Raw genomic sequence first — 14,667 nt, 5'->3', positions numbered from 1 at the left:
TGTTATACCAAAGATTTTTTTGGGGGGGGGGGGGGGGGAATATCTATCTATCTATCTCATTATATATATACAGCATCCTGGATAAGCATTTTTACACAGACCTTAAAACTCATTTAAAATGTGTGCATCTGTTACAATGGTCACCCACATGCATCTGTACACCGGCACTCCCATCCATAACTCAATCTCTTAGTTTTCACCTTGCGGTTGGGGTTTACATTGTCCACTTATTCCCCATCTCTGTTGTTGTCACTTTTGCTCTCACTGTTGTTCCTGCTGCTGCTGACGCTGCTGTTGTTGTTGCTGTTTCGCGGTCCGGTTGTGTCACTGTCGTCTTCATTATCGCTGACCACTCTGCCTCTCAAAGTGTCTTTACTGTCATACCAAATATTTGATAGGACACCAAGCCTCATTGTCTCAGGGGATGTTTAAAGTGGGAGCCATTAACATTGGCCAAGCCCCATCATCACTACTGCGTTCGATCCGGGGATAGCAGAGCAAGTGAGGTGGCACGACAGGCGCAGAACACTGCAGATGCGTCCCTGAACACCAGCCTGCCAAATCCTCTGTGCAAAGGGAGCTGTTTAAAAAATTCTGCCTTTTAAGGCAGGCCAGAGAAAAGGAGTGCGGACTGTCCAGACTTGGCAAGCCTGCTCCCCTGGGTAGGGCAAGCTGCCCGCCCACCCACTGAGGCTGGGGAAGCGGTAAAGTCAGAGGGAGGGCTCCTGACCTGCCCCAAGGGAGAGGGAGGACAGGCAGTAGTGGAAAAGCGAGGGATGGAGGGGAGAGGCAGCCTAATGACTTGCACTGCAGGTACAAGACCAGGCCTGCCTTCTCTTCCCCCTTCAATAGTGGGGACACTCTTGTGGAGCTGCCGGGCACTTGGTGTGGCAAAAAAGCTGGCAGCCACCTCCCTCCCCCTCCCCCTCCCCCTGGCGGCTAATAATAATGACACACTGAGCTCTAAAGAGGGCGTTGCAGGAAAACCCACTAGGTGACAGCGTGAAAAGAGGGAAGAAAAAAATAATAATAACCCCCCCCCGCCCTCCCCTCAAGCAACCACTCCTCCTTTCTCCCATGGCCGAGGCAGATTAAGGTCCAGGGGCTGTGGCGGCCTCCTCCTCGTCCCCCCGCAACCTGTTGGGGGGGCTCGTCTCGCGTGGGGAGGCACAGAAGAGGCTCGTGCATGGAGGGGAGGCGCGGGGGCGCAGCAGGGGCTGCCGCTGGGCTGCGGAGCCGGGGGGCGGCGGCTGCCCGGCTTCCCCGCTCCCGGGCGGCGGCGGCGCGGGGCCGGGACTGAGCGCGCCGGGCGGGGGAAGGGCGGCGGCGGCGGCGGGCGGCGAGAGCCATGCTGCCCGGCGTGGGGGTGTTCGGCACCAGCCTGACGGCGCGGGTCATCATCCCGCTGCTGAAGGACGAGGGCTTCGCTGTGAAGGCGCTGTGGGGCCGCAGCCCCGAGGAGGCGGAGGAACTGGCCAAGGAGATGAGCGTGCCTTTCTACACCAGCCGCATCGACGAGGTGCTGCTGCACCAGGACGTGGACCTGGTGTGCATCAACCTGCCCCCGCCGCTCACCCGCCAGGTCGCCGTCAAGACCCTGGGTGAGTGAGGGCGGACGGGGGGCAGACAATAGCCCGGCCCTGGCGGGGAGGGCGCGTGTCTGAGCCCGTGCGGGGGGGCTGCATCCCGCTGCAGGGATGGGAGCGGGGTGCTGACATGTGGAGGGGGGCATTTTCCTGCAGTCCCGCTGGGTGCAGGCGGGAGGGCTCCCCCCTCTCCGGGCTGTGGTATCCAAGAGGGCGGGGTTGTAGGAGGTGGTTGCCCCCCCACTTCTGGTTTTGGAAAGTGGTCATGGATTCATAGCTGGTAGGGGATGGAAGGGACCTTACAAGGCCATCGGGCCAACCCCCCGGCACTTGGGCAGGAAAGGGGAGCTGCTGGCTTCTGGTTTGTCTTCATCCGCAGGAGGGTGGGAGCTGGCTCCCCTCCCTGGGCTTCAGGATTTCATTCCTGGGCTCTGAAGGCCTGGCCCTGGGGAGCAGAAAAGGAGAAAAGAAAATCCACCCTGTTTCATGTGAGCAGGGAGAAAGACGAGCATCTTTTGTGGGGGGGTCTTTTCTGGATGGGGAGTTTTCCTGGGTGCCCGAAGCTGGGTTACGGGAACTGTTCATCATTCACTGATTCACTTTTTGTATGGAGTATGTATATGCAGGATCTTGCATGCACCCACATACAAACTTGAACCCACACACATGCATGTACACACACATACCCAGCCACACACGCATACGCATGCAGCCCCCCCCACTGTCTTTCTCTCCCCCCACCCTTAATGAGGGCACAAGTGTTACCAGATGCAAACCAGGAAACCAAGCAGGAAACTGTGGCCATAAAGGAAATAGTTTCATAGGAGGTGCAAGGAAAGATCATATGGAAAGAAAAGACAAAGCACATGCCTCTGGAAAAAAAAATTACAAATAAGAATGGGAGGCACATGTTTCTAAAATAAATTATTTGGATTTAAATATACTTTGATATGTAAAAACCATAGGCCACATTTTGCTTTCATTCACATTAGCTAATGTCTGGACTTTCTCCATTCACTTCATGACCGCCCTTGTAGACAACTTTCTTCTGTTGGGACTGACTTTGGTGGAATACGTCCCGTATTTGCACCAGTGTAACAGAGTTTTGAATTTAGTCCAAGAAATGTAATAGGAGAAATGTAAATTGGGGAAAATGCAGTGAGTCATCTTTGTAACTGACAAACCTATGTTTAGGTTAACGAATCAAATAGTGGCTACTTGGTATCAGACTGCAGTTATGTGGGCCGATTGCTACCACTATGTTCAATGTTTTAAGTATATAGGATATGCTTTACAATATAGGATATGCTTTACTAAATTGTCACTAGCAAGGTCCCAGCATTTTCATTCTTTTAAGAAGTACATATATGAGTCTCCCTCTGGCATAGAACAGGCATTTATAGTGCTTTGAACAGTGTCATCATCTTTACATATAAGTGGTTGGATAAGAGAGCTTGGTCATTTGTTGTAGTAAGCCTTTGGCTTTTTCTCAAGATAACATGTTTGTGCTAGAAGACTGTATTGCCTGCCAGATTTATAGTGTGTACATGCATGTGTTAATGGTTTCCATTGTAGATAGCAGTGTCCTGTAGAATAAAAATTACCAAAATTACCAAATTACCAATTACCAAAAGACAGTGTTAAGTTTCATAGGCCTCAAATTTGACCCCATAAAAAATTGCTGTAATTGGACCATGGGATTCCTGGAGATTCTTAAACATTTTGCTGTTTCTCTCTGTTGTATCACTGCTCTTATACTTGCCTCTGGCCTACATCTTGCAGAATGCCATTGGGCAAAACAGGACTCCAGGGCTGTTTCAGAGATTCTGACCCTAAGAAACCAAAAAGGAAAACATCAGGTGCTGTTTCTGAAGGTCATAGAAAACACCATGTTTTGTTGTTCACCTGTCTGTACAGCAGTCATTAGCTATCAAGCAGTTCCCAATGTTGTACTGAAGCTACTGATGATGCTGGCAAACCAGCAGAACGGGTTTGGCAAAATAAATTGAGGCTAAAAATTAAAAAAGGAAATGATATTTTCTCCTTGACAGGCCCTCTTCCTGTTCCCTTGTGTTTATGGTAATATTGTCTTTTCCTATTGACCATTTTGTACATTATTTTAACATTGCAGCTCCAGTGAAATATGTCAGGAAGAAAAATTAGAAATTTTAGAATAGAAATTAGAATACCATAATAGAGGTAGTTAGCCATGTTAGTGTCAAGTCAGGAACAAGGCATGGCGGGACGGCACCTTATAGACTAACTCGTTGAGAAAGGTATGATCTTTCATAGACTACAGCCTACTTCGAAACATCTGATGAAATAGGCTGTAGCCTGCAAAAGCTGATGCCTCTTTGAATGAGTTAGTCTATAAGGTGCCCCCTTACCCTGCCTTCTATATAATAATAAAATTCAGCCCAACATATAATGTACCATGTGCAACATGTGATGTACATATTAAGAACATTATTTACAAGAGTAGCTGCTCATCTCTCAACACACATTCGTTTTAAAGAGATCTCTTTGAATGTGATTTGGTTTTGAACTCAGACATCAGTCTAGTCCTGCAATGCAAAAGTAAAAATACTAGTGAATTACATGCAGAACAACACAATAGGCTAGAGAGGAATGATTTTGTTTGAAGCATTGAATTATCTGTTTTGGAGGGGAGGCTGGACCCAGAATGATGGGATGGATTCAAACATCTTTCTCTGAGCAGGGGAGTGCAGTTTGTGGTGTAGCATGGTGTAGCTTGATGAAAGTATCACACAGATTCACAGACCTGAAAAGCCTTCAGTGGCTTTGATAAAGAAGGCAGAGCAGGGCAAAGAAAAGAAAAGAAAAGAGAGAGAGAAAGTGAGTGTATCTGACCTCTTCTTTACTTTTCCCTTTGCTTGTTTCTCTCTTAATCTTCACCATTAGCTTCAAGAAACATTTTTATGACAAGTTAGTCAGTGACAGCCAGCGTTACCCAGGGATTTAACTTGTTAGAATTAGGTTGTCCTGGTTATGGCAGAAAGGGTGGAGGGGAACGCTTTAGTTCTTTAGTGTTTTTCCATATAGAACTCCATTCTGGTCTAGTCTTCTAGTGGAACAGGTTTGTGACAAGACTTCTTTACCAGCAGTCTGCCTTTCTTTTCCCCATTGTATGTTTAGAAAGATTTTGTCATAAAATTTGGACCTTTCACCTGCAAGAGTAGATTGTTTTGTTTTGTTTTCATTATGAAATGTTTTGTTATTAAACATTGAAAGCTTGTGGAGCCAGTTGGTTGGGAATAATTCACTGTCATTTTTTAAATGTATCCACAATGTGAATTTGCAACAGTTTGCCCATTGTTGATCTATTCCTGATTCATATCCCAGGCATGTGGAAAATGCACAGATGTTCTTACAGTGGTGTTGTCTAACCTGGATTAGCCAATTCTCTGTCTTCGAAAGTGCTTCTACTGTTCCGACTGGCAGATGGAACTGCTCCTGGACCTAGACTTATGCTAGACAAATAAAGGACGACCCCAGGCCTGGGGGTTTCAAGCCATTCCTGTCTGGCAGTGACCAAAAGTTATTGCAAATCCAGGGCTGTTCTGACACCTTTGTAAAATTAGCTGATGATACTAGTCTGATTTTCTTGTGGGAGTATTCAGATCCATGAGTTTGGTTGCCATGTTTGAAAAGGGGATAATGAAGTCTCTCATCCTTTGTCTATCCTGACTATTTAGATCAGGGGTTGGCAACATACGGCCTGTGGGCTGGATCTGGCATGTCCTCTGGAGCCACTGGATACAGTCTGGGGAGCTGGAGGACTTTGCTGGTGCCCATGCCTGTACCTGAACTCGACCTGGGCAGCATGGAGTTGTGCTGGGACTCTGGTCTGACATGGGTGGTTTCAGTGGTGCATCAGCAGTGAGGGGCGCCGCTGCTGCTTCTCCCAGTGCTTGCTGTTGAGGTGTGGCATGGATGCATCTTCCAGCCAGTGGGGAGCTGCATAGGGGCTGGGCAGCTTCTATCTGTGCCTGTACTGCAGCTGGTAGGGGGAGGGGAAGTGGGGAGAAGCAGTGGCACCATGGATCTGTTTGCTGATACCTGGTCCTGGTACAGCTCCCTACTGGCCAGAAGTGCTGCAGTAAGGGATCAGGGGCTGTGAGAAGCAGTGGCAGTGCCCACACACCTCTGAGATGCCTGGCCTAAGCACTGGAAACCCTGCTGCTGACATGCTGCCAAAGCCATCTGGCTTGTGTTGGAGTGTAGTCGGGTCATTCTGGCTCATGGCTTGTAAAAGGTTGCTGGCTCCTGATTTAGATGGTAAGCTTTCTTCTCATCTTTCACTGTGTTTGATCACTAGACACTAACATAATGTATATAACAAAAATAATATCACAATCAGCTTTTTCCTGGGTGGCCTGAGGAGATCAAAGACTGAATGGCAGTATGGGCCTGGGGGCCTTGTTCTGGTGTTTAATATGACTCTGGAAGGAAGATGGCCCAACAGTAAAGGTGCTAGTCTGGAAACTGGTGGAAGGCTCAGTTTCAAGTCCCCGCCCTTCTACTGGCGTCCTGGATAACTTTGAGTAAGCCGCTTAGTGTCACTCTGTGGGACACATGGGTGAAGTGTGTTCATCCCAGGTTCCACCAGGCTGCTTGTAATCAGCATTTACTCTAAGATGGTGGATGCCAGCGTTACAATGGTACGATAAATATGAAAGGAATTCATACAATTGTGTTCTTTTTCAGTGGACTGGAGAGTGTGAGGAACTTGTCCCAACTGGTTTTTGCATTCTTTTTTCCATGAGCTGGAAGAGTCTGCTCTTCCACCACCCACCTATGATAGTGCTAAGAATGCAGGCTGGGCTTAACACTGGGGATCAAGCCAGGGCAAGAAGCATGAGGCATGTCTAAGTGCAAAGACAAAGTGTCACTGCAGTTCTCGTTAGCACTCAGTTCTGGCAGAGCTGCTGTATGTACTGACATCCTTCTGACTCTCAGAATTGTCAATGTTGACAATGCAAATTCCCCTGTTTCATTAAATACAATATCTTTTTGTCAAATTCAGTCACCAAGTTGAGAAGACAGTTGGGGTCATTTCTCTGTCTGTGTTGAAGTTCACCTCCTGTGTGGTTGCCATTTAATGATCCCTGCCAGAGATGACTTATCCCTGGGGCTCATATAAATACTTCTGCATGCATCATGTGTCAGATATTTTCAAAATACATCTCTGGGGATGTTACCTTCTGCTGCCCTCTCAAGGCCTTTGCTTCTTTCCTCCTTTCAGATTATGGAGATTAAACACACTACTATGCTCTGAATATTCACCTTCATTTTTTAGGCATAAAGGCTAAACATTATTAACATTATTATTTATTTGACATTTATGTTTCAGTAGCCTTTAAAGGTCAACTATATCAGGAGCCTATTCTGTTAGATACTGTACAAACATATAGGAAATGACAATTTAGAGAGCTTATTTCCTTCAAGTGGCACTTAAGTCTCTTTGCGACTGGGACTTCTTTTGTGTTTGGCAGCAGTTATGAGAGACCATTTTTATTTAGATAGGCAAAAGAAAGATTCGGTTCCACAGTTCTTCCCTCTTCTTCTCTTTGAGCATAGGTACCTTTGAGGCATAGGACAAAGCTTATGGCATAGGAAAGAACATTTTCTGAGAACCCCTTAATAAATATTGGTAGCATATCACCAGATCCACCCCATAAGTAGGAGCAACAATGCCATGAAGTGATTCAAGCATCTAATGTAATCCATAATTGATGTCTGCCTTCCATTGCACCTATGCCATCCCATTAAAGAGGCTGCATTGATGGAAGTGGGTAGAATTTGGTCCATAGTATGTAAAGTGGTTTGGGTTCCTTTGGGATGAGAGGTTCTATTAAGGTATAATATTATCATGATTATTTATTATTAATAACAACATAATATCTGTCCTGTTATATCAAGTCTAAATTTGGCCCAGCAGCAAGGACATGTAATACTCTTGTGCTTGGAAAGCAGATGACCTTGCAGAATATTAAGCCTGAGTCATGACAGTCCTATTACAAGTAAAACAGTTAGACACAGAATAGTCTGTTTGTAATTAGCATTGTCAGGAATGATTGTGGTACCTGTTTAGTGGGGGCCATCTGTTAGGAAACCAGCGCAAACAATACACTGGCAATCAGCAGTAAACTCCCAATACCAACTGAACAAAGAAGGTGTATTACAGAATAACGTAACTAACTCAGTCCAGTCCTGCAGCTCTTTTCAGTTCCATCATTATCCATAGAAGCTGCCTATTGTAACAATTGACCTGTAATACTGTTGAAGGTGCAGCTTTGCTTAGGGAAATACCGTGTGATTCATATACAATACCAGCCAGTAGCTACAGTCATGAGTTAAGAACAACAATAACCTTATTCTGAACTGTAGTGGCCACCTTCACATACCCATTGTAATACCACTTTATCTCATTTCTAAAACTCTTTAAGTATTTTCTTTCATGTTTCTGAGCTGTTGCTTTAGGGTGCTCAAGTGATACAGATAAAGGACAATAGGTTTTACTGGCATAACTCTGTAGATAAAGTACTTGTGCTCTGCCTCTGTAATTGTGGAGTTTTGGAAGAACCCTCTGTTGCAGTGTGGCTAAGAAGAAACATGTAGATGAGTGGAACAAAAGAAAAATGTTTTCCAAGATTTGCAGTGTCTGCTGTTCCCACTTTTAGTTGTCGGTGTTGATACTGCTTGCACTCCCATGATTGGGATTGGGAGGTCTTAAAGGGGATAGATTTCAGGCATTGTTGGTGGCCATTCACTGAGGTGACTGTCCAGTCTCCTTTTGAAGATTTCCAGGGTAGGTGATTGCACCATCTCTGGAGGGAGTTTATTCCACAGTCTGGACACCCTAGCTGTGAAGAAGTTTTTCAGAGTGTTAAGCCTGAAATGGTCTTCCAGGAGTTTGTGGGCATTACTCCTGGTTTTCCCCAAGGGTGTCCTGGTGAACAGTTGTTTGCCAAGCCCTTGATGTATTCCCCTGATATAGTGGTAAGCTGCTACCAAGTCCCCTCTCAGCCTTCTTTTTTAGGCTGAAGAGACCCAAGTCCCTCAGCTTTTCCTCATATGGCTTGCCTTGCAAGTCTCTCAAGCTTCTCCATGCCCTTATAGTTTCATAGTTTCATAGCTGGTAGGGTCGGAAGGGACCTGAGCAGATCATGAAGTCCGACCCCCTGCCATGGCAGGAAAGAGTACTGGGGTCAAACGACCCCAGCAAGGTGTTCATTCAGCCTCCTCTTAAAGACCCCCAGGGTAGGAGCCAGCACCACTTCTCTCGGAAGTTGGTTCCAGATCCTAGCCGCCCTGACAGTGAAGCAGTGCCTAGTCTGAATCTACCCTCTGCCAGCTTGTGACCATTATTTCTAGTTACGCCTGGTAGTGCTCAGGAGAACAGGGACTCCTCCAATGCCTTCTGGTCCCCTCTGACTAGTTTGTAACAGGCCACTAGATCCCCCCTCAGCCTTCTCTTGTGGAGGCTGAACAAGTTCAGGTCCCGCAGCCTCTCCTTGTAGGGCCTGCCCTGCTGGCCCCTGATCATGCAAGTGGCCCTCCTGTGGATCCTCTCCATGCTGTCCACATCCCTCCTGAAGTGCGGTGCTCAGAACTGGATGTAGTACTCCAACTGTGGCCTGACCAGTGTCACATAGAGGGGGAGAATCACCTCCTTGGACCTGCTTGAGATGCATCTGTGGATGCATGACAAGGTGTGGTCGGCCTTCCTGACTGCATCCTCACACTGCCGGCCTATGGTCATCTTGGCATCAATAGTGATTCCGAGATCCTTTTCTGCCTCTGCACTGATGAGAAGGGAGTTCCCCAACCTGTAGGTATGCTGCTGGTTCTTCCTCCCCAGGTGCATCACTTTGTACTTGTCAGTGTTGAAACCCATCCTGTTCTCATCTGCCCACCCCTGTAACCTGTCTAGGTCTGATTGCAGCCTATTCCTCCCATCTAGCATGCCCACATCCCCCCAAATCTTAGTGTCATCAGCAAATTTGAACAGGTTGAACTCTTGTTGAAGTGTGGCACCCAGAACTGGATTCAGTACTCCAGCTGCGGTCTCACCAATGCTGAGTAAAGTGGAAGACTCGCTTCCTTGGTTTTGCTTGAGATGCACTGGTTGATGCATGCCAGAGTATTGTTTGCCCTGCTGGCTACAGCATTGCACTGATGGCTAATGTTCATACTATGGTCTATTATTACCCCTAGGTCCCTTTCAGTTGTGGTGCTAGTCAATTTGGTGCCACTAAGCCTGTAAGTATGTTGGGGATTGTTTGTCCCCAGGTGGAGCACTTTACATTTCTCAATGTTGAACTTCATCTGGTTCTGATGCACCCAACTTGCCAGCCTGTTGAGGTCCTCCTATATCTGCAGCCTATTTTCAAGCATGACCATGCTTCCCCATAACTTGGTTTCATCCGCAAACTTGGCCAGTGAGCTCTTCACCCCCACATCTAAATTATTGATAAAGATGTTGAAAAGCACTGGACCAGGCACAGACCTCTGAGGGACCCCACTGGCCACTTCTTGTCAGGATGACAGAGTTCAGATGACACAGACACAGGTCCTGCCCCACAGCCAGTTTTTCACCCACCTGTTTTTCAAGCAGTTAAGCCTGCAATCCTCCAGTTTTCCTGTGAGAACATCATGGGATCAGATCAAAGGTCTTTGGGAAGTCTAGTAATACAGTGTTGCTCTTATCCAGGTGGTGAGTTACCTGGTTGTAGAAGAAGATGAGATTTGGTAACACAAAACCTGCCCACGATGAAGCCATGCTGGCTGTTGTTCAGAATCCTGCCTTCTGTAAACGTATTGCACATAGACTCCTTGATGAATTTTTCCAGGATTTTCCCTGGCCTATAGTTGCCCAGGTCCTTTCTCTTCCCCTTCTTGAAGATGGGCACAGCATTGCCCCTCTTCCAATCTTCAGGGACCTCCCCCGAGTACCATGAGTTTTGGAAGAGTTTTCCCAGAGGTCCCACAATGACTTCAGCCAGCTCCTTCAGCACTCTTGGGTGAAGTTCACCCAATCCTGCTGACTTATAAATGTCCTACTTTTCTAACTGATCATGCACCAGCTTAATGTCAACAGTAGGAAGGCGGTCATTCCCACCATGCCCTTTCTGAACCTTATCTAGTACGAGTTTCCTCTTAGTCTGGTGAAAGACCGAAGCAAAATAGTCATTCAGGAATTCACTTTTTGTCTGAGTGTTGGTAACCAGCTGTCCTGAGTTGTTGAGCAATGACCGCACGCTTCCATTTGTTTTCCTCCTCTTCCCTACATACCTAAAGAAGTACTTCTTATTGTCCTTGATTTATGTTGCTAGTTTAAATTCAGTCACCACCTTAGCCTTTCTAATCTGCTCCCTACAAGTGTGGGCCATTGTTATATAGCTCTCCTTGGGGATTGTCCCAAGCTTCCATTGTTTGTATGCCTCTTTCTTCTTTTTCAAGAGGACCATGATATCTCTATTAAGCTGCGAGGGCTTACCAGCCCTTTTGCTACCTTTCCTCCACATGGGAATGGACTTCTCTTGTGCTTCAAGGATTGTGTCCTTAAGAAACGACCACTCTTCACACACTACTTTCACTTTTATCCCTGGTCCTGCAGTGCTTTCCCTAGTATTGCCCTGAGCCTGTTAAAATTTGCTTTTTTGAAGTTCAAAAGTTCAACCCTGCTAGCTGATTTGCCTGCCTTGCGATGGACAGTGAACATGATGGTTTCGATGGTTTCAGTTTACTGCAGAGATGTGGCGTGGAAAATTTTCCACTGCTTTATTTTTCTGTGGGAAATTTTCCATTTCTAAAAATTCATTGTTTCATAAAATTCAATAGTAGCAATGAATGGATGCCAATACAATATTAGGCAAGGTTGGCAGTTTCAAGGTTGTAATTAATGTTTTTCAGGTGATTATCCTTAGGAAGTGTGTTAGAGAGTACATACATGTTTTATTGATTTGTAAACAGGAGGGTAAATACATTCACAATAATCCAAACCAAAAATTAAGTTATGAATTCACCTAATTGGCTGTGCAGGTAAAATCAAAACCAAAGCATGGCATATCAAACACAGTTCTTTGGCTGTGTTAAAATGAGTGTGTCAACAGTTTTTAGTGCCTTCATTTTTTTTCCTTAAATTTAAACAAACAATGTAAGGGAGGGACATGCTATTGTGTATTGTCTTTACAGATTTACAAGTATTCCAATAAAAATAATTTCTTTCCACATAAAGCTTTGAATTTGTTTGAATATAACATTAAGTGTGCTGTATTTAATTTTTTTCCTAATCAAATATTTCGTAGATTCATACATGTTAGGGTCAGAAGGGACCTCAATAGATCATCGAGTCCAACCCCCTGCATAGACAGGAAAGACTGCTGGGTTCAGACGACCCCAGCCAGATGCTTATCTAACCTCCTCTTGAAGACCCCTAGGGTAGGGGAGAGCAGCACCTCCCTTGGGAGTCCATTCCAGATTTTGGCCACTGTAACTGTGAAGAAGTTTTTCCTAATGTCCAGTCTAAATCTGTTCTCTGCTAGCTTATGGCCATTATTTCTCGTAACCCCCAGGGGCACCTTGGTGAGTAGAGCCTCACCAATTGCCTTCTGTGCCCCCATGATGAATGTATAGGCACCCACAAGGTTGCCTCTCAACTTCCTCTTGCAGAGGCGGAAGAGGTCCAGGTGCCCTAGCCTCTCCTCGTAGGGCTTGGCCTGCAAGCCCTTAACCATACGAGTGGCCCTTCTCTGGACCTCTCCAGGTTATCCACATCCCTCTTAAAGTTTGGCGCCCAACACTGGATGCAATACTCCAACTGTGGTCTGACCAGTGCCGCATAGAGGGGAAGTATCACCTCCTTGGTTCTGTTTGTCATGCATCTGCTGATGCATGATAAAGTGCAGTTAGCTTTAGTTCAAATACATGTGGCTATTGGGACATAAAATTAACATGGGGGTATGTTTTTAGTTTTGTTTACCAAATACAAGTCAAACATGCTAAATCAGATCACGCTCTAATTAGGGCATTCAATTCAAAATTTTCTGGAACACCACATCTCTGGTTTAGTATATGGTAATACCCCATATACACCAGGGATTTACATCCATTTAGCTACAGTGGTGGCTGAGGACTGATACATGGAATCGGGGTAAATCCCCAGTATCGATAAGACTGGCTTCTCTTTTCCTGGAACACTTTAGCTAGATCTAGCTTCTCTATACAGCCAAGACCATTTAGTATCAGTGTTTGCCACAGTACTATCCAGGATATGCATAAAAAGTGCTCTGTCTTTCTTCAAGCTGAAGAGATCACTAACGCAGAAACATTTTTCCCACTTCTCCTGTATTATTTATAATAGTGAATAGTAGCTCTTACAGGTCAGCAAGAAGAAAAAGTGTTTCATTGTGATAAACACTGTAGGCATATGTAACAAAAAGCCAGCCCTTACTCCAGAGACCTCCCAGACTAAGGGCTTACTTAAACACAGAAATTGTAGTAGTTAAATCAGTGGCGTGGTATGTAAGCAGATACTAAGTAGATATTAAGTGGGGTCAGCTGCCTGTTGACTGAAAGTTTCATGTATTAAATGAGGAAATTAAGCTAAACTCCAGGGTTATTATTCTTGCATATTTCACTAGTATTAAAATCACTTAGATGACTTAAATAAATAATGAATCTTAAGGCGCAGCCATGTTACTAACTGAGATCAGTGCAGAGCATTTAAACCAAGAAAGCTATTCCACGCCTTTCATACTTTACCCAAAATAGGATCATACTCCAAAATGAAATATCATCCAAGTACAGCTGGCTTTTTCTTTCCACCTGCATATACATAGTTCTGGCTAACTAATACTGAATCTTTAATCAATATAATCAGGCCTGCTCATATGGCCCTTCATGACTGAAGGATCTGGTCTGTGTGTGGTTGTAGAGCAATGAAAGTTTCTTGTTGTGGCACCAGGGATACGAGTCCAAGTCTCTCTTTCTGGCTTGGTGCTGAAGGCTACCCTCAGCTGACCTTGATGGAAATAAATACCTGGTATTTTGAAAATACATGTCTAAACCATGCTGGCCTGATGAGCCTATTGGCTTGGGCAGATGTTTGACAGAAGTATTTGAATGCTTTGCCACCTCTAATACAATCTATCATCAAATACCCCTTATTATAAGGAGGTTCTGTTATCTCAGTTTTACAGATGAGGAACTGGGGCACAGAAAGACTAAATACCTTGTCTACAGTCATGGTGCAAGTTTGTTGTGGAACAGAGAATTGAACTCTGTGGTGGAACAGGGCTCCCAAGTCCTAAAGTGAACGCACGACCAGTGGACAGTCCTTCCTCTCTTGAGTTCAGTTCCACAGATACAGTTTGACTGACATCAGTGACCTTTTTCTCTGTGTGAGCTATATTTTAGTAAAATGAAAAGAAAAAATGACTCAATATCATATAAACCATATTCTTTCCTATCCTGCACTGCTGCCTCATGTCATCTTTTCCTATGCAATGCTTTACTTAGGCCCAGTCTCATAAACCACATAGGTAAGAACAGAGTGCTAACCAGAGAATATATATGACCCTATAGCCCCTTCCCTGAGGAGTCTGCAAACTAAGTAAATGAATGTGACTAGTGACTGCTAGTGACTGCTAATGATATAAGAATAAACATAATAATGGCTTAACACTGGGAATAAAATTCTTCTTTCTCATATGCTACTGCACCAGCATATAACTGCTGGGTAAAACTTGATGGTGTAGCTCCGTAGCAACACATACAGCTTTAATGGAGTGCTTCTGAAAATAGGGCGGCTATTTAGCTTTAAAACTTTTGTTTTCATGCCTTATATCAGCAACAAGCACCCCTGTCTTGGCACGTCCTTACAACGAATGCTTGGCAGCCCTCAGCTCCACTATATGCTCATTAGTTGCCAGGAAATGCCTGAAAGAGTGGTCATTATTGTATTAAATAAAGTCTCTGGAATATTAGGCCCCACGTACATAATAAGATGCCTTTGTATAAAGAGACTTTCAAACCCACATGCTTGCAATGGCTT

General features: G+C 45.3%; 1 protein-coding gene across 2 annotated transcripts in view; it reads left to right on the top strand.

Moving 5' to 3' along the window:
• The first annotated feature begins 1,087 nt into the window (after positions 1-1,087).
• GFOD1 (Gfo/Idh/MocA-like oxidoreductase domain containing 1) overlaps positions 1,088-14,667 on the top strand; it is a 112,954-nt gene continuing 99,374 nt past the window's right edge. For both annotated transcript variants that reach the window (XM_090039218.1, XM_090039217.1), the window contains exon 1: positions 1,088-1,601. In XM_090039218.1, the coding sequence (XP_089895344.1) occupies positions 1,349-1,601 (253 nt within the window). In that variant the 5' untranslated portion in view covers positions 1,088-1,348. The remainder of the gene's footprint in view (positions 1,602-14,667) is intronic.

This window comes from Crocodylus siamensis, chromosome 3 (assembly GCF_052110815.1).
Source record: "Crocodylus siamensis isolate JL-2025a chromosome 3, ASM5211081v1, whole genome shotgun sequence".
Lineage (NCBI taxonomy): Eukaryota > Metazoa > Chordata > Crocodylia > Crocodylidae > Crocodylus > Crocodylus siamensis.
Note: the sequence above shows the minus strand (reverse complement) of the source record. Positions and strands in the feature narration are given on the sequence as shown.